This window comes from Lytechinus pictus, chromosome 3 (assembly GCF_037042905.1).
Source record: "Lytechinus pictus isolate F3 Inbred chromosome 3, Lp3.0, whole genome shotgun sequence".
In the NCBI taxonomy this organism is placed as follows: Eukaryota; Metazoa; Echinodermata; class Echinoidea; order Temnopleuroida; family Toxopneustidae; genus Lytechinus; species Lytechinus pictus.
Genome location: NC_087247.1, coordinates 33650915 through 33673025, shown reverse-complemented (window position 1 = coordinate 33673025; position 22111 = coordinate 33650915). Strand labels below are relative to the sequence as shown.

Sequence of the window (22111 nt, the reverse complement as noted above, 5' to 3'; positions counted from 1 at the left end):
ATTCTTCCCCCCCCCCCAAAAAAAAAAAAAAAAAACTTTAAGTAGTTCAACCGAATGTAGATCACACTTTGGTCTCAGCATTTAATCCCACTTTTTGTCTTGTGATTTGGAAATGTATTAAGAAGATACAAAAGATTTCATCGTTTGGCGAAATTGTTATCGTAATTTAAAGAAATGCTGCATCACATTAATAATCACAACTCGAAATCGATATTGAAATAGAAAAGCGATTTATCATCTATTTCAGAAGAGGTGATTAATGTAAAAATTACATTCTTAAAAATCCACGTAATCAAAAGTAAACTAGGTCTGAATGAAGAGACTAGAAACTTGCACATTATTGATGGCCCATTCCAACTAGATCAAGGTCGAAGCACGAAATTGCGTACCGGGGTATAGCACATTTTCTCATCTGTGCTAAAAACTTCACAAATCACGTGATGACTTCAAGGCCAACTGTGCTATTCTCCGTGCACAGTACATTCCATTACAGGCCATGTACCAAAAAAAAAGTTGTGTCTTTGTGTTTTTTTTTTTCCATTTCGCGACCCCGATGAGTATTGTTACCTCAGCATTTCCTGACAGAGTCAGTCAGAAGAAAGTCAAAGATATACGTTTTCAAACAAAAACATTTTTTCAACGCTGCTTTATATAGAGATTCAAGGAATGAAACAACAAGGATTACAATTAAACGGCTTATATTGCAGGCCGGGAGAAAGGATGATTGGGGTTATAGGGGTGGTCTCAAGGTGTGAGTGGGGTTGATTTCAGCGTGAGGGAGGGTGATCGAGTGGGTGGGAACATGTAGGGCAAACCCGCATATGATTCAAAGGGTTAAAAAGCAGCGTATTCTTCATGGAGTCATCTACCAATATTTGCTCATGTTATCAAACCTTTGAACAAATATTGACTATTGCTACATAGCTAATCTCGTGTAATGGAGTAGTTAACAGGAGGTGACTATCATGATTGTAGACTGAAAATAGTGTTACATAATTTACAACGACATGTATATAAATCATTGTACGTCTAGCTCATGCCAAATGAGTATGACAAAAAAAAATACATGTTGCGATTACATAATCCATCCCTTTTAAATGAATAATTGCCTGGTCAACAGAATGATGTATTTTGCAGGTTTTCTGCAGGTATTCTGATTATCATATAATCATAAAAATGCACACTTAATTTATCTTTATGTAATATATGTGATATTCGTTTATAAATAAAAAGAAAGGGATAGAAAGAGAAAATGGCAACAAAGGAGGGATATAAACAGAGGTGGCGCTCTTCATCATACATTCTAGAATCCGTTAATTCGAAAAGAGTTGCGACTTTGGGTTGTCGTTTCTCTCAGTCATGTCAGTGAAGAGATACTCGTGCATATTCCGATGTTGTCTGCTGGTATCTTTAGATTTATAGCCCAGTGGTTGAGATACTACAACATAATACAGTCTTCTTGGCTCGAACTCTGCTATGGCATTTATTTTGCTTAGAATAAGACATTTTATGAATGATACTGACGTAGGCCGAATGTGTGACAAAGTTCAACGGAAGGTTTTATCAACATCTTTCCCATTCTTTCACTCACTTCTCTACCAATACTTGGAAATACGCAATTATATGCTGAAAAAATAATGAGAAGGAAGATACATTGGAAGTATTCCATCACAAGTAATACACATTTATTGCTGAAATACATTACAAGCAGGTTTGCATGGATATATAAGACCCCAAAACATATTGTGCAATAAATGGAATGATACATAATGATAATAGCCATTCTGTATCGCCTAGTCATTCACAATATCTATCCTCTCAACATACTCATTGCGTCATTAAAAATATAAGAAAGTGATCAGAGTAAAAACCAGGAAGGTCTATTGCGCGGTTTCATACATACAAAAATAAGTACAGAGGTATTAAATGAAACAAAACAAGGAAATCATAATTGATAAAACAATGTCACATTACAGCCTATGGCAGAATGTAATGAAATTAAGATAATTATAAACACACGAATACATATAATCAGAAATAAATAAAAACACAATCTAAAGATATTCTACATTTTGGCGTGCATTCTTTCAAGGCTGTACACAGATCATTTTTCTCCTGGGGCGGAGGGTGGTAAGACGTGTAATTTTTAAAAGAATCTCGACAGCGATGGAGCGAAGCGACCGAGCTTGTAATTTGGGTGTTTTTTAATTTTCTAAAGTGAAATTGAAGGGTTTCGTGCACACTTGATTTTTTATTTAAAAAAATCATTAAAAAAGGTAAGTTCTCAAAATATCGGAGGGGGGGGGGGGGGCTGTCCCTTGCCCCCACCATGCATGCTTCTGAACTATGCAACGAGTAAATTATATTCTTCTTTTCCTTAGTTGTTAGTGTCTGATTTTCATGCGTGGTATGCTATTAAGCTGTTTGCATGTTACGTATGACTTACACACGACTGGAATCCAACCCAAATAAAAACCTGTTTTGAGAGGAAAAAGAAAGATCACACAAGTTGATTGGTGAAAGTTTGAAAAATATCGGACAAACAATAAGGAAGTTATGAATTTTTATAAGTTGTAAATATGGGTAATCACTATACCCATGAGACTTCAAATGGGCCGCCTACGTGATGTCATAGTGATGTAAGGCAAGGACTACTCTTCCATGTACTCCAATACATAAAATGGCTAAAATGTAATTTGAAAAAAAAGTTTACTTCAAATTATATCTTTATTTTCATGAGGACATAAAACAATATACTACCTGGTTTATATTGATTACTGCTCCAGGGGAATGGGTACTGAAGAGAAAACTACAAAATCCTGAAAATTAAGTAAATGGCCTATGGGAAAGTTGTCCTTGCCCCTTCTCATATTTCACTTACCCAGTTGCCGATTTTGAAGCAGCTATAACTTTCTTAGTGCTTGTCCGATTTCTTTCAAACTTTCACCATGCTGTCTTATTTATGTTTCTCCTTTCCAACACAACATTTTATGACCAAGGCTGGATTCCCCTTTTAATAAGAAGAGATCACACGAACGAAACCATTCAAAGCTATCACATTATTTCGAATGACATACAATCGGTATTTTATTTGGACTCAGTTTGCTTGCCGGTGTAACTGGTATTTCTGATTTAATGAAATAAAATTCGATGGGAAATACATTCAAATTTTGACGGGACTTCATATTTTTGCAAGTACATTCTGCTTCGAACAGAATTTATTTCGATGGAAAAGAGTAAGAGGATAATTATATTTCAGTAGAAATTAATCGAATGTATTGTAATTTGTAAAAGGAAACTTTGTACTCGGATTATATGTATACTACTGAAAATCGTACATTCGTGTTTTGGTTTCTCTTTAGCCAATTCCTTCTGTTGTTTTATTCAGAAAAAAAAAACGGGGAACCGTCTTACAATCAGTCGTGAATGATACCAACAATATTATAATAAAATAATTCTTTGTCATGATATAATATGTATAAAGGAAATGTAAACAACGTCCTTTTTTAAACTGAGAGGGTCTCACTGACTTATGATGATGCATACATGAGACAACATCATACTGTAGAGCACATGAAAGGTCAAAATGCATTTTACAATTTGATGTTATGTTGATGTCAGTATTTACAATTCTTGTACATGTTGTAAGACTGAGCCCTATTACACAACTACTTCCATGGCTTTACAATCGTCACCGTCTTTGGTAGATAGCTTGGTCAACAGCAAATGATTCCTGCATTTCCTGTAGTTCGAAAGGAGAGAGAAAAAAAGAGAACATTACGTTAAAATGGCGGTAGATAAACAAGATAAAGAAAATAATCCCAGAATTGGTGGTGGGGGGGGGGGGGGGGGGGAGGTAAGTCAAAATAATTTCAAGCTTAATCATACAGTGATTTCATTGATCCATTTAAAACAATAGCAACCATCAATGAAATTCACAGCAAGAGGGCGATGGATATTCCTGTTATTAATTTTCATAGATAATAAGAGTCGTTTTTTCTACACAATAACATAAAGTAAGGAATACAAAGTATGAGAAAACAAAAAAGTAAGGATTTTTTTCACGACCGATCATGAGCAAACGATTCGAGTGCACTGAAGGTGGCGCTGTTTGTCAATTGAACAATATACAATGAGACATTTTTGTTCACTCATTAACAAACGGATCTTACTATTCGTACGAATTCTAGAGTTCGTAGAGTTTCGTAGATAGTTAATAGGCCCAGACCTTCTTGAGAAACGAAATGATTTTCGGTTATACAATGGGGGTAAAAGTCGAGAGTTCTGCGTACGAATGTCTCAAGTTATTCTTTTGTCAGACTGACGACCATCTTTTAATTTAGGTTCCACCACTTTTGATTTTTTTTTCGCAGAAACCTCTTTTCCAACTTATTGTACTTAGTCACTGAATACTTTATTTTTCTAGACATACTCACCTTATCAACTTTATAGTGTAATCCAATAATTTGTTAATACCAATACTATGGAATAATGTATGGAAACAAATGAAATAAGAACAATGGAAGTTTGAGAACGATATAAAAAACTTATACCAAAGTTATGAGAATTCTAATGCCATGATCACGAATTAGGAGTATGTCCTTAAGGATATAGCATTGATTGTGAGAAGTGTATTTATTCTGTTTTATCTGTATTGGCATGGCAAACCCTGTACAAAGTCGATTGGGAATACTTCTCTGTGTACATTAGGTGTGATAAGAACATATAAAAATGAAGGAAATATAACTAAGAATTAAATCAAAGAAAAAATCAAGAAAGAACATAACTTGAAATTATTAAAAAAAATATATTTGTGACTTCGCGTGAATATATAGACGAATAAAAAAGATAGGAGCGACTAGCACAAAGCAATGAATATCAGAGAGACAGAAGAAGAACAAACATGAAACAATTAAGATAAAGAGTGGAAACCTTTGAAGAAAATACATAAGAATAATGGAGGAGGAATTTTTTTAATGAGATACTTACGTCGTATAATCTAGACATAAGAGGGTGTGGGAAGACATCCCTGAAAAAAAAACTACTTGGGAGTTTCAAGGAACGACAGGTAAACTGCCAAACGAGGCTCTCTATTTTCATTTATTCTGGATTGGTTTCTCAACAAACCCGAAACAAAAGATTTTCTCTCTTATCTCCCAACAACATCTGCCCTGATTTTCCTTTTCTATCATATTGCAATAACACTTTCCCTGAAATATGACTAATTTCATTTTTCCCTTTAAATCATCGTGCAATCCACCTACTGAAAGTCTGTGTTGTGAGATAAGGAAAATACTTAAAAGTACCTTGGGCAGATAATCTATTCACCGATAAGTATAATTACAAATAATTCAGTCTCTTAGTTATCATCCATCTTATTCCACTTGAAATCTAATTTAAAAAATGGAACAATCTTGATTTCAATATCTCAGTAGACTCAATTGCGTAAGAGTCCAGTAGAGGTTTTTCATACCTGGAAAATTTGTTAAGTTCATTTTTTTGTTGATTTATGTTCTTTATGGGCATTGTAAATTCGGCTTGGTTGCAACGTTCATGTAGGCAACCTAGTGCATTTTTATGCCCCCGCAGACGAAGTCCGGAGGGGGCATTAAGCGTTGCCCCTGTCCGTCCGTCCATTCGTCCCCCCACTTGGTTTCCGCATGATAACTTATATAATATTCAACATATTTTTAAAAAATTGGGTGTGTCGGTAGATGACACCAAAATACAGGCTAAGTTTGAATTCGGAGTCCGCAGGTCAAAGGTCACAGCTCATTATATATGCGAGTTGGTTTCCGCATGATAACTTTGGAAATATTCGCCAGATATTAGAAATGTTTGGTGTCTGTGTAGATGACACCAAAATACAGGCTAAATTTGAAATCGGAGTCCACAGGTCAAAAATTGATGAGACAGCGAGACCACATTTCCATATGACACAATGAAATGAGGGATTATCCACATCAAATGACATGACTGTCATATCTTCTGTCAGAGATTATCATGGAAAGGGTGAGACTTTAGGTCAAAGGTCTAAATTTGTTAATTATATATATGCATATTGGTTTCTGCTCGATATTAAGTTCAATTATATTGAAGGAATTTCTAATCGCGTTAAACGGTGGCATCTGTGTCCTTTGGACACGTCAAATTTCTAGTTTTTTTTTATTAGTCTAATTAGCATACTTCTGATATGTAGTATGCTACTAATCTTAAACCGGTAAATAATTTCCAGATAAGTCTGCTAAATCTTTATCCTTCATTTCATTTGCAGATGATTCTATTTTATTTTTTCAAACAATAATCCCAATGTTCTTGTTAATGTTATTAACGCAGAGCTACAGAACATACTACAGTGGATAAGGAGTAATAAATTATCACTGAATCTTCTAAGTACGAATCATATATTTTTAGCAACTTCCTATTCTCATTTCCAATACCCCTTTAAAATAAGTCTCTCACACTTAATTTTTAGTTTCACAAGATAGTACACTTTCGTGGAAATTACACATTGAAAATGTTTGTAAAATAACCTCTCGCAATATCGGTATAATCAACAAATTTAAATTACATCTACCACAAACATCTTTATTCATGCTCTAATCATCCCTTGTTTTACCATTAGTCCGGGTTATAACTGAACAAGGTGCCACTCGGAGAAGGAGAAATTTTCATATAGTGCTTCTAGACCAGTTTTTGTTACGCTGAATATAAATATATGAGGTAAACAGGCTGTATCCTGAAAATTAACCTGTGAGGGCGCTTTTTTCAAAATGGCCGCCGAATTTTCATAAAATTTGAATATTCGTACATAGATTTTGACATAAGCATTCAATTGCCATAACATTAGTGTGATATGAAAGCCAAATAAATTTCCTACAATTTGGTACTATTTGTAGTGGATAACTAGGTAATTTGGCTGAGATATTAAGTAGAAAATTGCATTTTTTGTCATTTTTTCCCGAAAATTGAAAATTTTGCAAATACATGATTTATATAATTCTAAGAAAAATAAATCAATTACCTTGAAATGTTCCAGAAAACTTTATTGATATATTATTATCATGTGGATAAAATTCCAACTCATTTAAAGCAATTTTTAAAGCAATTTTATAAGGTATCAAACTTGAATTCTTCAATATCAGAAATGTCGCTTTTTGTATGCATTTAGATAGACTAATACATGTACGTATAACATGTATAATACATGTATCTATAATGCATACCGGTAGTTAAAAATTAAATGCAATTATCTCCGCTTTTTATCCACTTGGAGAGTTAAGAGTAGGCTTTTCTCTATCAGCTACATAAAAAAAATGTTGGCACATCAAGGTTTGACCCTCTCATGGGGGTGGGGATGTCGAAGTCACCCCCCTCCTGCCCTTTGCTATATCATGTTGTATATTGCCTATTTATTGGAAAATCACTATTTTTGAAGCACCCATAGACGCAAAAGGCATTTCTGTTATACAGTACAGCCACTTTAATTACTTTAAAACCACTTTGGGAGGAAAAGAGTAGGCTTTGTTCTACCAGCTACATCAAAAGAAGTAGCACATCGAAGCCTACCCCTCTCGGGGGGGGGGGGGCTGTGGAAGTCACCCCTCACCCTTTTGCTTATTGCTAATTTATTTGGAAATTCACCATTTTGGACCAAACATTGAGGCAAAAAGGCGTTTCTGATATATAATTCTTCCACTTGAACTGCCTTGAAACAACTTAGGGAGGAAAGAATAGGTTTTGCTTTATCAGCTTTATGTACGAAAATTATGGCGGCCATTTTTAAAAAAGCGCCCTCACAGGTTAATTTTCAGGATACAGCCTGTTTACCTCATATATTCATATTCAGTGTAAAAAACTGGTCTAGAGGCACTGTATGAAAATTTCTCCTTCTCCGAGTGGCACCTTGCTCAATTATAACCCGGACTACATATTTGTAATACGGCCTTGGGGAAGCTCACATCAAATATTCATAGAAATAGTTTTATTACGACAAAAGAGCGTTATCCCAATCATTTACAATGCACCTATACTGATCCCCTATTATTTGAACATAACATCTTTTAAAAATAATAATGAATTTAAGTTTAGATATAATTCTGGTACATTATTCTCCGTATTTCATGATATGTTTACCCGAATCCGTAAAGTTCTTAAGTACCCAACTTCCAACTAGACAATCACATGAATTTCACTTATACCTCTTTCGAGAATATTTTCCGCACAAAACACTTTGATTTTTGAAGGCCCTAGATTCTGGAATACTTTGCCCAATGATTTGAAAACCCCCCGTTCACTACCATTCTTTAAAAGAAATTCGAGAAAAAAAATTGCTTGCATACAAAACTTTTTCTTTTGCAAAAAAAAAATGTAAACACCCTTCTTAGAGTGAAATTAATTTTCTTCAAATCTGTAACGCAAATTTAAGGGAAAAATCAACATCGCTCCTCAACTACACAGGTTTTATCATTCTTTTGTGATCTAAACGCTATGCGTGCTTTTTTTTACTACCTAAAATATGTTTATCTAATCCACATGCAGATATTCCTCTCATTCTTTTTATCACCCTTCCCTCATTTTGTTTGTAAATTGAGCTTTCCATGTCTAATGTTGTCGTTATTTTCTCTCTGCTGGCCGTTAAAAAAAAATATTTATAAATTGTTATCTATAATTATTATCTGAGGGGTCCACGATATACAGAGTGAGTCAGAAAAAAATGCCCCATTACTATGAAGTTATCTTGCCTAAAGTATGAACATTTAATCATGATTTATTGATATGTCCTGATAGAGTTATTCCCCCGCTCATTTTGGTACCATTTTCATACCGTACTTTGCATGTATGACTGACTACGACTAATACATGTACGTATAACATGTATAATACATGTATCTATAATGCATACCGGTAGTTAAAAATTAAATGCAATTATCTCCGCTTTTTATCCACTTGGAGAGTTAAGAGTAGGCTTTTCTCTATCAGCTACATAAAAAAAATGTTGGCACATCAAGGTTTGACCCTCTCATGGGGGTGGGGATGTCGAAGTCACCCCCCTCCTGCCCTTTGCTATATCATGTTGTATATTGCCTATTTATTGGAAAATCACTATTTTTGAAGCACCCATAGACGCAAAAGGCATTTCTGTTATACAGTACAGCCACTTTAATTACTTTAAAACCACTTTGGGAGGAAAAGAGTAGGCTTTGTTCTACCAGCTACATCAAAAGAAGTAGCACATCGAAGCCTACCCCTCTCGGGGGGGGGGGGGGGGGGCTGTGGAAGTCACCCCTCACCCTTTTGCTTATTGCTAATTTATTTGGAAATTCACCATTTTGGACCAAACATTGAGGCAAAAAGGCGTTTCTGATATATAATTCTTCCACTTGAACTGCCTTGAAACAACTTAGGGAGGAAAGAATAGGTTTTGCTTTATCAGCTTTATGTACGAAAATTATGGCGGCCATTTTTAAAAAAGCGCCCTCACAGGTTAATTTTCAGGATACAGCCTGTTTACCTCATATATTCATATTCAGTGTAAAAAACTGGTCTAGAGGCACTGTATGAAAATTTCTCCTTCTCCGAGTGGCACCTTGCTCAATTATAACCCGGACTACATATTTGTAATACGGCCTTGGGGAAGCTCACATCAAATATTCATAGAAATAGTTTTATTACGACAAAAGAGCGTTATCCCAATCATTTACAATGCACCTATACTGATCCCCTATTATTTGAACATAACATCTTTTAAAAATAATAATGAATTTAAGTTTAGATATAATTCTGGTACATTATTCTCCGTATTTCATGATATGTTTACCCGAATCCGTAAAGTTCTTAAGTACCCAACTTCCAACTAGACAATCACATGAATTTCACTTATACCTCTTTCGAGAATATTTTCCGCACAAAACACTTTGATTTTTGAAGGCCCTAGATTCTGGAATACTTTGCCCAATGATTTGAAAACCCCCCGTTCACTACCATTCTTTAAAAGAAATTCGAGAAAAAAAATTGCTTGCATACAAAACTTTTTCTTTTGCAAAAAAAAAATGTAAACACCCTTCTTAGAGTGAAATTAATTTTCTTCAAATCTGTAACGCAAATTTAAGGGAAAAATCAACATCGCTCCTCAACTACACAGGTTTTATCATTCTTTTGTGATCTAAACGCTATGCGTGCTTTTTTTTACTACCTAAAATATGTTTATCTAATCCACATGCAGATATTCCTCTCATTCTTTTTATCACCCTTCCCTCATTTTGTTTGTAAATTGAGCTTTCCATGTCTAATGTTGTCGTTATTTTCTCTCTGCTGGCCGTTAAAAAAAAATATTTATAAATTGTTATCTATAATTATTATCTGAGGGGTCCACGATATACAGAGTGAGTCAGAAAAAAATGCCCCATTACTATGAAGTTATCTTGCCTAAAGTATGAACATTTAATCATGATTTATTGATATGTCCTGATAGAGTTATTCCCCCGCTCATTTTGGTACCATTTTCATACCGTACTTTGCATGTATGACTGACTACGACTAATACATGTACGTATAACATGTATAATACATGTATCTATAATGCATACCGGTAGTTAAAAATTAAATGCAATTATCTCCGCTTTTTATCCACTTGGAGAGTTAAGAGTAGGCTTTTCTCTATCAGCTACATAAAAAAAATGTTGGCACATCAAGGTTTGACCCTCTCATGGGGGTGGGGATGTCGAAGTCACCCCCCTCCTGCCCTTTGCTATATCATGTTGTATATTGCCTATTTATTGGAAAATCACTATTTTTGAAGCACCCATAGACGCAAAAGGCATTTCTGTTATACAGTACAGCCACTTTAATTACTTTAAAACCACTTTGGGAGGAAAAGAGTAGGCTTTGTTCTACCAGCTACATCAAAAGAAGTAGCACATCGAAGCCTACCCCTCTCGGGGGGGGGGGGGGGCTGTGGAAGTCACCCCTCACCCTTTTGCTTATTGCTAATTTATTTGGAAATTCACCATTTTGGACCAAAAAAAATGCCCCATTACTATGAAGTTATCTTGCCTAAAGTATGAACATTTAATCATGATTTATTGATATGTCCTGATAGAGTTATTCCCCCGCTCATTTTGGTACCATTTTCATACCGTACTTTGCATGTATGACTGACTACGAGGCAATCTCCAGAAGATCGTAAAATCTCAGTTGCGCCAAGTTGCTGGGTGAAGAATCATATAACACATCACCTTTCTCGCACACACACACATCCACCCACACATTCATCTCCATCCACACACATGCTTCTTTAAAAGCTTCACAAACCCCTCATAAAGCAGTATTTACATTTCCTAATCTACTTATCTCATTGGTTATGTCTTTCGTTGATCAACAGTGGCCAAACTTTCCCATGGGTTTAACTTCAAAATTGCTTTCCAGATTCAGTTACTTATGTTGGGCCCTTCACAAATGTGCGGATATGGATGGATGTGGTGGAGAGTTGATGTGTTGTTTATGTGTGGGTGTGGGGGAGAGTTGATGCGTTGTTTATGTGTGGGTGTGGGGGAGAGTTGATGTGTTGTTTATGTGTGGGTGTGGGGGAGAGTTGATGTGTTGTTTATGTGTGGGTGTGGGGGAGAGTTGATGTGTTGTTTATGTGTGGGTGTGGGGGAGAGTTGATATGTTGTTTATGTGTGGGTGTGGGGGAGAGTTGATGTGTTGTTTATGTGTGGGTGTGGGGGAGAGTTGATATGTTGTTTATGTGTGGGTGTGGGGGAGAGTTGATGTGTTGTTTATGTGTGGGTGTGGGGGAGAGTTGATGTGTTGTTTATGTGTGGGTGTGTCTGTTGGGGAGGGTGTGTTGATGTGTCTGTGTGTGGATTGATGGTTAGGTGCCTTTCTGCATGCGCACAAGTCACTTTTTCACACTTTGTTACATTCTTTACCCAGTGACTGAGATTTTACTACCTTCTGGAGATTGTCTAGTAGTCAGTCATACATGCAAATATCCGTATGAAAATGGTACCAAATGAGCGAGGGAATAACTTTATCAGGACATATCAATCAATCATCACTAAATGTCCATACTTTAGACAAAACAACTTAAAACTGATGGGACATTTTTTCTGACTCACTCTGTACAAGCTCAGCTTCTCAAGACCTCTCCATATCCAGCAATGTATTGCTTATTTGTCGATATATATATATATATATTTTTTTATTGCATTGGGAACAATTCATCTTGGTTTCAAATCTATAATTGAAATTTTATATTGCATGCATTGTTGTTGAACTTTAATTGTTAAATTTATAGATATATACGTATGAAATGCAATTTTTTGGTTGAAAATGAGAAAAAATAAAAATAAAACTGAAAAATGTTAAGCAAATAAAAGATAAGAAGTGTGAATTTGCAATAATAAACTTATCCAAGGTCGATAACATTTTTTCCCATTTAGAACATAAAGGATTTTTTTTTTAACTTAACTTTTTCTAACGACAAAACGTTTCAAACGAAAATTGATCCTACACAGCTCTAATATGGATCAACATCGCTCTCAAGCTTGACTGGGTCTACTTATACAGACTATTTGACCAGAGGCCGATAAGGGTGAAAACCCATACCATTTTTTCAATAAGTTATGAAAATGCGAAAAAATGGGTAAGGGGGGGGGGGGGAGGGGGTAGGAATAGAAAGAGGAAGAATGAAAAGTATTGGAAAGAGTACGATGGATCATGTTAATGTTATTTTACTCATTGTTGAGTGCAGTCACCTTTTTATCATGATATTGCCCCCTACTTATGGAAAAAATAGCGCCTTTAGTGTTCTTGAACGAAAAAAATGAATTCAAATCTACACCTGGCGCCCTCTCTTTCAGGAACTTTTTCTTTTTAAAACGGGTATAATCAGAAGAGATTGAAGAGCGCCATCATATTCAACTACTACCACTACTATGCCAGTCGGCCTGGCCATTTAACAAATATTGCATTTGTTAAATGGCCAAACTGACTATTAGAAAGTTACAAATAAAAATTGTATCCTGCAATATTTGACCATTCCTATGCAAGGGAAGAGGTTTTACATCATAGAAAATGAAAATAAATACGCATAAATAGGGATTGTCGGGATTCCGACCATACTAATAAAACATAATTATATTAAATGTGGAGAAGTTCATATATTCAATTAGCAGGTATAGACGTACAAGCATCGTTGGACTAAAGAAAAGTGAGTAAGTATAATGTAGTAAAAAATGGTGCATTAACGAAACTTTTACAAATGATATAATCTTGATTGCAAGAACGTACCTCCTCACTGCGTAATTTCATGTGAACGGGCCATTTACGAGGATCGCCCTTAGGTGGGATACCCCAACCTATGGCACCAGGCTTCTTGGCCATCTGTTCTGCAAACTTTACTCCTTCTGGAGCACGGCAAAGATAGAGAAGTTCAGATGTCTGCTCTCTTGAGTATGTCCCGATACCAACACCACGATGCTCCGGTTCTACATGGACCCTTTGTTGACGTTTACCTTCTGGACCTGCGCAGATAAAAGAAGGTAACATTTACAGTCCGATTCCGTATAAGGAAATCACTTAACTCATACCAGAACTATTGTATAATTACGTTGGTAACCCAGAAAACCTTTTTATTTATTTTTAAATTTAAATCAAGTTTGTTAATCAAGGTATATCATAATCAGTTTTGATGTAAGGAATGTTGAATGTTTTGTTAAATGAAAACTTGCACCCTTTCCCTTGATTTTGTTTAAACCAATACCATGAATGAAATGCGAACAAATAATGTTAAAAAGAAAGATTTCAAGTACAAAATAGTCGAAAGAGAATGTTAAACAGTAACATAACCAGGGAAGTAAATTAAATGGTATGCATGGTGTCATGATTCATAACAGGCACAAATATATATTTTTTAAAGAGGCCTTTAGCCGATATAGCTGTTTTTGGAATTGTTCTGCCGATGATATTCCAATGTTGCTTATGACGATACTATGAATGTAGGTAGAATTAGCGGTGGATCCAGAATTGACCAGTGGTAGGGCATCACCTTTTCTTTAATTGCTATGTGACAAGCAAAAATAAAAAGGTCATCACCACTCAGAGAACATTTTCCAGTAAGAAATATTTTTTCATAAGATAAAAATTTGGGTTTTCACTGCACAGAATTACACCCACTTGAGGCAAAGTGACCCAATATTTTTAAAACAATTTTCTATTTTACAATAAAAAAATTGATTCCCTGCAGGGGCGTCGGTGCACACCCGCCACTGCCACTGGGTAGAGTGATGTCGTAGTGAAGAGTTAAAATCCGATAGAACTATAACATAGGCCTAATTGTAATGGTATAGAGGCTAATAAACAGGAAGGCAAAATTCAAAACTGGCATACAAAATAAATTATGTGATCCGGCTGAAAGTTTGACGTTTCATCAAAATGGACTGTTCAATGTTAGGATGGTAGTTGATTGACAAATAGTAGTTTGAGCAGTATGAGCAGTATGAGCCGTGCAAGCATCCACCAGCTCCTGCTCGACACCCTTTTGGAATTTTCACTGGTACAACTTGTTATGGATGTAACCCGCCCTGCATCGGGTAACACCCTGGATCTTCTCCTGACATCTAACCCAAGCCTTATTACAGATGTACAAGTACTTCCAGGCATATCTGACCACAATGTTGTATCTTTTGTCTTCTCGGGTAACCCTAAGACAGGCCGCACCCCTTCCAGGAAGATTTACCAATTCCACAGAGCAGATGAGGAAGACATCAAAGATGCTGTTGCAAAGTTCTCTTCAGATTTCCTCCTTTCAAATCCAGAGCTTGAATCTGTTGATGGGAACTGGAAGAAGATAGCTGTCTTCCTCAAGAAATGCATGGAAGATCTGATACCATCCAAGTTCAGCAAGTCCCGAAGACACCTTCCATGGATAACCACTGACCTGAAAAGGAAAATGAGGAAACGGGACAGGCTCTTCAAGAAAGCCCGTAAGGGCCCTAGTACGTTAAGATGGAAGGCCTACAGACAGCACCGAAATATGGTTGCTAAGCTTGTTCACCAGGCACACCACAACTATGTGAACAACATCATAGGAGACAGCCTACAAGAAAATCCTAAGATGTTCTGGTCCTACGTCAAATGCTGCAGGTCTGAAAACATCAGCATTCCATCTCTGAAATCTGACAGGGGTATCCACATGACTAGCAAAGACAAAGCGGAGTGCCTAAATGCTTACTTTCACTCTGTCTTCACAAACCAACAGGCTTGTCACACATCTGTGGAAGGTTCTATGCACTATCCTGACATTGGACATTTGCATGTTCATCGCACTGGTGTGGCTAAACAACTGTCAGGTCTCAACCCGTCCAAAGCCTGTGGACCGGATGAGATTCCTCACTGCCATCTGCAAACAAAGCTAGCATACTATGGCATCAAAGGAGACACTCAAAACTGGATCATGTCACTACTCACCAACCGACAACAAGCAGTTGTTGTTCAGGGATCACGGTCATCTTGGATGCCAGTGACATCTGGGGTGCCTCAAGGATCAGTGATCGGCCCTGCCCTTTTCTTGCTTTACATCAACGACATCACTGCAAATATCCAGTCCAAGATGCGCCTCTTTGCAGACGACAGTGTGATATACCGAGATATCAACACAGCACATGATGTCTCCATCCTGCAGCAAGATCTTCAAACCCTATCAGATTGGTCAGCAAAGTGGCTTATGGCTTTTAATGTCAAGAAGTGTGCTTCCCTTACCATTACTAGGAAGCGAGCTCCCATACAACACAACTACAGGCTTTCCAATGAGGTAATAGCAAAGGTCGACCAATACAAATACCTCGGAGTCACCATCTCCAAAGACCTCCGATGGAATACGCACTGTCAACTTATTGCGAACAAGGCCAGCAAAACCCTTGGGTTGCTGAGAAGAACTCTCTCACCTTGTTCTGAAAAGGCCAAATCAAATGCGTATATGGCCTTGGTTCGACCGCAGCTTGAGTATGGTGCTGAAGCCTGGAATCCCCACACCTCTACTACGGCTGCAAGCCTGGAAAGGGTACAGAAAACAGCTGCTCGCTTTGTGACCCGCGACTATAGAAAATCTACATCAGCCTCAGGACTTGTCTCAAATTTGGGATGGGACCAGCTGCACACACGTCGTATCCTTGCACAAAGCACCATGCTCTATCAGATATACCACCAGTTTGTGAATATCCAGCTTCCACACTTCATAACCCAGGCTCCATACATCAGTAGAAGAGATCATATGCTTAAACTCTCTGTACCACAAGCAACGATTGATGCATACAAATTTTCATACTATCCCCGTACCATTCGTATCTGGAACCATCTACCAGCTAAAGCAGTTACTGCCCCATCAGTTGCTGTCTTCCGGGGGGCTGCCCTTCCTGTCATCAGAGGGTTAAAGCCTCCTGTAGGTTCCAGGATGCTGTAAGCACTAGGAGCATGATTTTTACTTGCACTTCACCAATTTTATTGTAAATAGAATTCCAACAAAATTGTCTGCACCATCACCTTCTGACACAGCACAGCACATCCCATCCCAGTTTAGCTTGGAAGAGCTGCTTAAGGGATTATTCCTTCAAGGTTCAAGGTTCAAGGTTCAAGGTTGACTATGATGCCGTGTTTAAAATTCCAAATACCACACTATCCAGTCTAATTGTTCTTTCTTTATATCATGTCGAGTTATCTATTTTAAAGATATGAGAAATTTTATACAAAGCATTTGTTGAAAGTCAACCAACTGAAATCCTACCAGTAGATTGGTTTATCAATATTATATTAGTTTGTTAATTAATATGATGTTGATAATTATGTAGAGGGCTTTGTAATAGTAGATTAATGACACAAAATATCGTGTACTGACATGAATATCATAAGTTCGCCAATAGATTAAACGTTTACTTACCAGTGTAGAGAAGGACACCTTTTCCCATTCTGTGCACGTTTTGTGTCGTCATCCATGTTTCTTTAGAACTTGTACTACTCGCAGAAGTACCAGGTCTTGGTCGACTTGTTGTTTCCTTCTTGTCTTCCATCCTTGGTAAGATTCTTCAAAACCAAACTGATTTCAAGTAGAATCGTTCGTCTGACCAATACACAGGTATTAACGAGTGGGGCTACTCTGACTGTTCTTGATGATCCTTACAAAATATCGTCAAATATCGTCAAAATATCGTCAAGTTATGCTTCTGAGTAAATGTATTATAATAAGTTGATAGTATGGCACACCATTCTCGATGTTAATTCAGTTACAAGCCTGTGAAATCATTGGACTAAACCATATAAACATCGAAACAAACTTGGATCTCGAAACCACCACACACAAACCACAACACCCTTCCCAACATAAAACCAACAATTACCCATGTGTTTGACAATAAAACGGCTTTGGTACAAGTTCCACCCCCTTGTCAACGTTGCCAAGGAGACTATTGATCGCGCTGTCTGCTCTGAGTAGATGCCACCCGAACCCATTCACTCGCTGTATAACAAAAGGTTATGGGGTTCATTCATGTATCCCTTGGACAGATCAGAGATTCAAGTATGTTATCCGGGGGGGGGGGGGGGGCAGTCAAATATATTGTTGTACACATGCGTGACCAAAAAACGCGTTTAAAGGGGTGGGTTTTTCAATTTTGGACGCGGGCCGCGCGTGCACTCTTTAAGGATATCAAAAACAACGATTTTTTTTAAAGGTGGCTTTGAAATATTGTTCAATGGTCAATCGCTGGTTCAAACGTGTTTAGGTCATGTTTCCCACCCCAAGCTTTTTCACCGGGGTCATATAGCGACAATTTGCTTAGGGGCCAAAATGTGTCAATGAAGCCCGCGAAAATGATTTTGCACACAGAGAAAAAATCCTTTAGTAGGGGGTGTTTGGAAATAATTTGGTCACGCATGTGTACAGCAATACATTTGACTACCCCCCTGGGTATGTTATATACCTCTGATCGTTTCGACATGCAAAGAGCACATGCCAACCGAATTCAAGTTGTTTCCTGTAGATGCACCGGCCTAAATACAACTCTGCTTAGTATGTTTTGAATAAAGTTATAAAATATTTTTTTTTCAACTTACTTGCTACTAGTAAGCTCAAACCCTTGAAAAGGTCTCTTCACCGTTTTCTCTGTTAACACCGCTTGTCAATCATCAGTCAGTTGTCAAGTTGAAGGCGCCGTGTTACAAAATGCTGTATAGCCTGACCAGCAAAAGAAGGCCTTGTGAAGCTATTGTATGAAAGCGTTGATTCTATTGTGAGCATGTGCTGAGCTGTGGGAAGTTCAAACCATTGTCGTTGTAATGTTAGTCACTTATTCTGATTGACAGATGACGTCACAGGATAGATGGCACCCGAGGTCCGTTGCAAAAAGACATAGCCCTGGAAATCTGAAGCACCCCAAAGATTATCCGGGGGGGGGGGTGCTGCGAGTGTTATTCACCATAGGCAGCACCACTTGGAAATCTGGTAGGCATGCTAAATAGCAGAAATTTTTACCAAAATTACCCTCATTTTGTCGTGAAAACCTTTTTTTTTTGTCAAAGTTAAATCAGCACCCCCTATTTTTTTTTTGTAAATCGTTCCCAGAGCCCTGCAGAAAGAGTTGCGAACATGCAGCGTAACACACATATGGAATGCGAATATTATGGACTTGCGCTTGATTTTTTAGCTATAACTGGCCCAATAGCTCTCCTTTGAGGGGTGTGGCTCACGTTCAAAATGATTAAAAAATCTACGAAACATTTGAATAGTTGAGATTAAGATTAGAGATTTTATTATTTTACGGTCACAATATTCACAAAATACAATCAAAGTAACAGCAACATATGAATCGTATTTAGCACTGCACACCATGGTATCGATTTGAATGGCAGGGCCCTTTAATATATCTAAAACTGGTTACTCAGTTTATGGATGTAAAATTGGAGATAGCGAAACACAATTTGTATAATTCCACGGTCACTAGACTGTAAGATTGATATTGATGAAAATACGTAGCATTTATGGGGAAAAACAGACCTATAATGTTTACAGAAATGGGGTGAAATAAAAGGAATTTTTATGGAAAAAATATCGGAATTTCTTATTTTGTAGGATGATAAACACGAACATACTCATTTAGTTAAAGAAAAGAATAAGCCCTATTCAACTTATTTTGTGTAGACCAGTACATGTGCAGAAATACACATACATGTTGATGTACATGTACCGATTTACTGTTCGTTCTGGTACCATTAATGTATCAATCAACCGCGACAAAATTTACTTTTTGCAAGTAGCCAGTGCGTTTACATGCATTACCAATTTGCTGTTTTCTTTTTTACTGTTTTAGTCTACACTCGCAATATTTATCTTAATTTACCACTCTCCGCCCAGGTGTACTAAATGGGTACCCGTTAGGAAGAGATTCCTCGAATGCTTGAACGTCAAAGCAACCCAGCTAAAACAGGGGAAACAATGATATTAACATGTTAAGCAGGTGCTACTGGTAGTGGCTACCTTTGTAAATAAGACGTTTGAGTTTGAGTTTATTTACTAAACAACAATAACAATAACGATAACAATGTGTTAACATCACAGCACAAACATAACTATTCTAGCATACAGATGTAATTGCTAACATTATAAAGGATACAATGAGAATTATCATTATTATAACTACTATTATTTTCATAATTATCAATTTTGTCACTATTCTTAGTCAAATATATTGTTGTACACATGCGTGACCAAAAAACGCGTTTAAAGGGGTGGGTTTTTTAATTTTGGCCGCGGGCCGCGCGTGCACTCGTTAAGGATATCAATAACAACGATTTTTTTTTAAAGGTGGTTTTGAAAGATTGTTCAATGGTCAATCGCTGGTTCAAACGTGTTTAGGTCATGTTTCCCACCCCCAAGCTTTTTCACCGGGGTCATATAGCGACAATTTGCTTAGGGGCCAAAATGTGTAAATGAAGCCCGCGAAAAACCTGTTTAGGGGGTGATTTTGCACACAGAGAAAAACTCCTTTAGTAGGGGGTGTTTGGAAATAATTTGGTCACGCATGTGTACAGTAATACATTTGACTACCCCCCCCCCTGGGTACCTCTGATCGTTTCAAATTGCAAAGAGCACATGCCAACCGAATTCAAGTTGTTTCCTATAGATGCACCGGCCTAAATACAACTCTGCTTAGTATGTTTTGAATTAAGTTATAAAATATTTTTTTTTAACTTACTTGCTACTAGTAAGCTCAAACCCTTGAAAAGGTCTCTTCACCGTTTTCTCTGTTAACACCGCTTGTCAATCATCAGTCAGTTGTCAAGTTGAAGGCGCTGTGTTACAAAATGCTGTATAGCCTGACCAGCAAAAGAAGGCCTTGTGAAGCTATTGTATGAAAGCGTTGATTATATTGTGAGCATGTGCTGAGCTGTGGGAAGTTCAAACCATTGTCGTTGTAATGTTAGTCACTTATTCTGATTGACAGATGACGTCACAGGATAAATGGCACCCGAGGTCTGTTGCAAAAAGACATAGCCCTGAAAATCTGAAGCACCCCCAATATTTTCCGGGGGGGGGGGGTGCTGCGAGTGTTATTCACCATAGGCAGCACCCCCTGGAAATCTGGTAGGCATGCTAAATAGCAGAAATTTTACCAAAATTACCCTCATTTTGTCATGAAAGCCTTTTTTTTTTTTGCTTTTGAATTTTCTATTGGAACAAAGAGAGCTTTATTTGTTTAATATTGAAAACCTCTTTAATTTTTATTTTTTGTCAAAGTTAAATCAGCACCCCCTATTTATTTTTTTTGTAAATCGTTCCCAGAGCCCTGCAGAAAGAGTTGCGATCAACAGCGTGACACACATAATATGGAATGCGAATATTATGGACTTGCGCTTGATTGTTTTGCTATAACTGGCCCAATAGCTCTCCCTTTGAGGGGTGTGGCTCAAGTTCAAAATGATTAAAAAATCTACGAAACATTTGAATAGTTGAGATTAAGATTTGATATTTTATTATTTTACGGTCACAATATTCACAAAATACAATCAAAGTAACAGCAACATATGAATCGTATTTAGCACTGCACACCATGGTATCGGTTTGAATGGCAGGGCCCTTTAATATATCTAAAACTGGTTGCTCAGTTTATGGGTGTAAAATTGGAGATAGCGAAACACAATTTGTATAATTCCACGGTCACTAGACTGTAAAATTGATATTGATGAAAATACGTAGCATTTATGGGGAAAAACAGGCCTATGTTTACAGAAATGGGGTGAAATAAAAGGAATTTTTATAAAAAAATATCGGAATTTCACATTTTTGTAGGATGATAAACACGAACATACTCATTTAGTTAAAGAAAAGAATAAGCCCTATTCAACTTATTTTGTGTAGACCAGTACATGTGCAGAAATACACATACATGTTGATGTACATGTACCGGTTTACTATTCGTTCTGGTATCATTAATGTATCAATTAACCGCAACAAAATTTACTTTTTGCAAGTAGCCAGTGCGTTTACATGCATTACCAATTTGCTGTTTTCTTTTTACTGTTTTAAGTCTACACTCGCATATTTATCTTAATTTACCACTCTCCATCCAGGTGTACTAAATGGGTACCCGTTATGAAGACATTCCTCCAATGCTTGAACGCCAAAGCAACCCAGCTAAAGCAGGGGAAGCAATGATATTAACATGTTAAGCAGGGGCTACTGGTAGTGGCTACCTTTGTAAATAAGACGTTTGAGTTTGAGTTTATTTACTTAACAACAATAACAATAACGATAACAATGTGTTAACATCACAGCACAAACATAACTATTCTAGCATACAGATGTAATTGCTAACATTATAAAGGATACAATGAGAATTATCATTATCATAACTACTATTATTTTCATAATTATCAATTTTGTCACTATTATTAGTACTATTTTTATTATTAGTAGTATTATTATTATCACACCAAATGGAACACATATTTTTAACGCTATTTTTTTTGCTTTTCTATAGTAATACTAAGCTTCTTTTGCAAATGATATCGATTTTATGTAGAAAATTGAAAATAAATCAAGTAAATAAATCTATAT

The 22111-nt window shown here is 36.8% G+C and overlaps 1 protein-coding gene across 2 annotated transcripts; it reads right to left on the bottom strand.

Moving 5' to 3' along the window:
- Window positions 1–1661: 1661 nt before the first annotated feature.
- LOC129257407 (uncharacterized) lies at window positions 1662–20425 on the bottom strand. Of its 2 annotated transcripts, XM_064096864.1 has the most exons (5): window positions 20250–20425; window positions 18112–18303; window positions 16940–17174; window positions 13297–13529; window positions 1662–3742 (listed from the first exon to the last, which is right to left on the bottom strand). In XM_064096864.1, the coding sequence occupies exons 3-5, from the start codon at window positions 17067–17069 to the stop codon at window positions 3692–3694; spliced, it is 414 nt and encodes a 137-aa protein (XP_063952934.1). In that variant the 5' UTR covers window positions 17070–17174; window positions 18112–18303; window positions 20250–20425; the 3' UTR covers window positions 1662–3691. The 2 variants fall into 2 exon arrangements, with proteins under 2 accessions (XP_063952934.1, XP_054751696.1); XM_054895721.2 differs by lacking the exons at window positions 18112–18303; window positions 20250–20425 and having other exon boundaries at window positions 16940–17524.
- Window positions 20426–22111: the final 1686 nt, after the last annotated feature.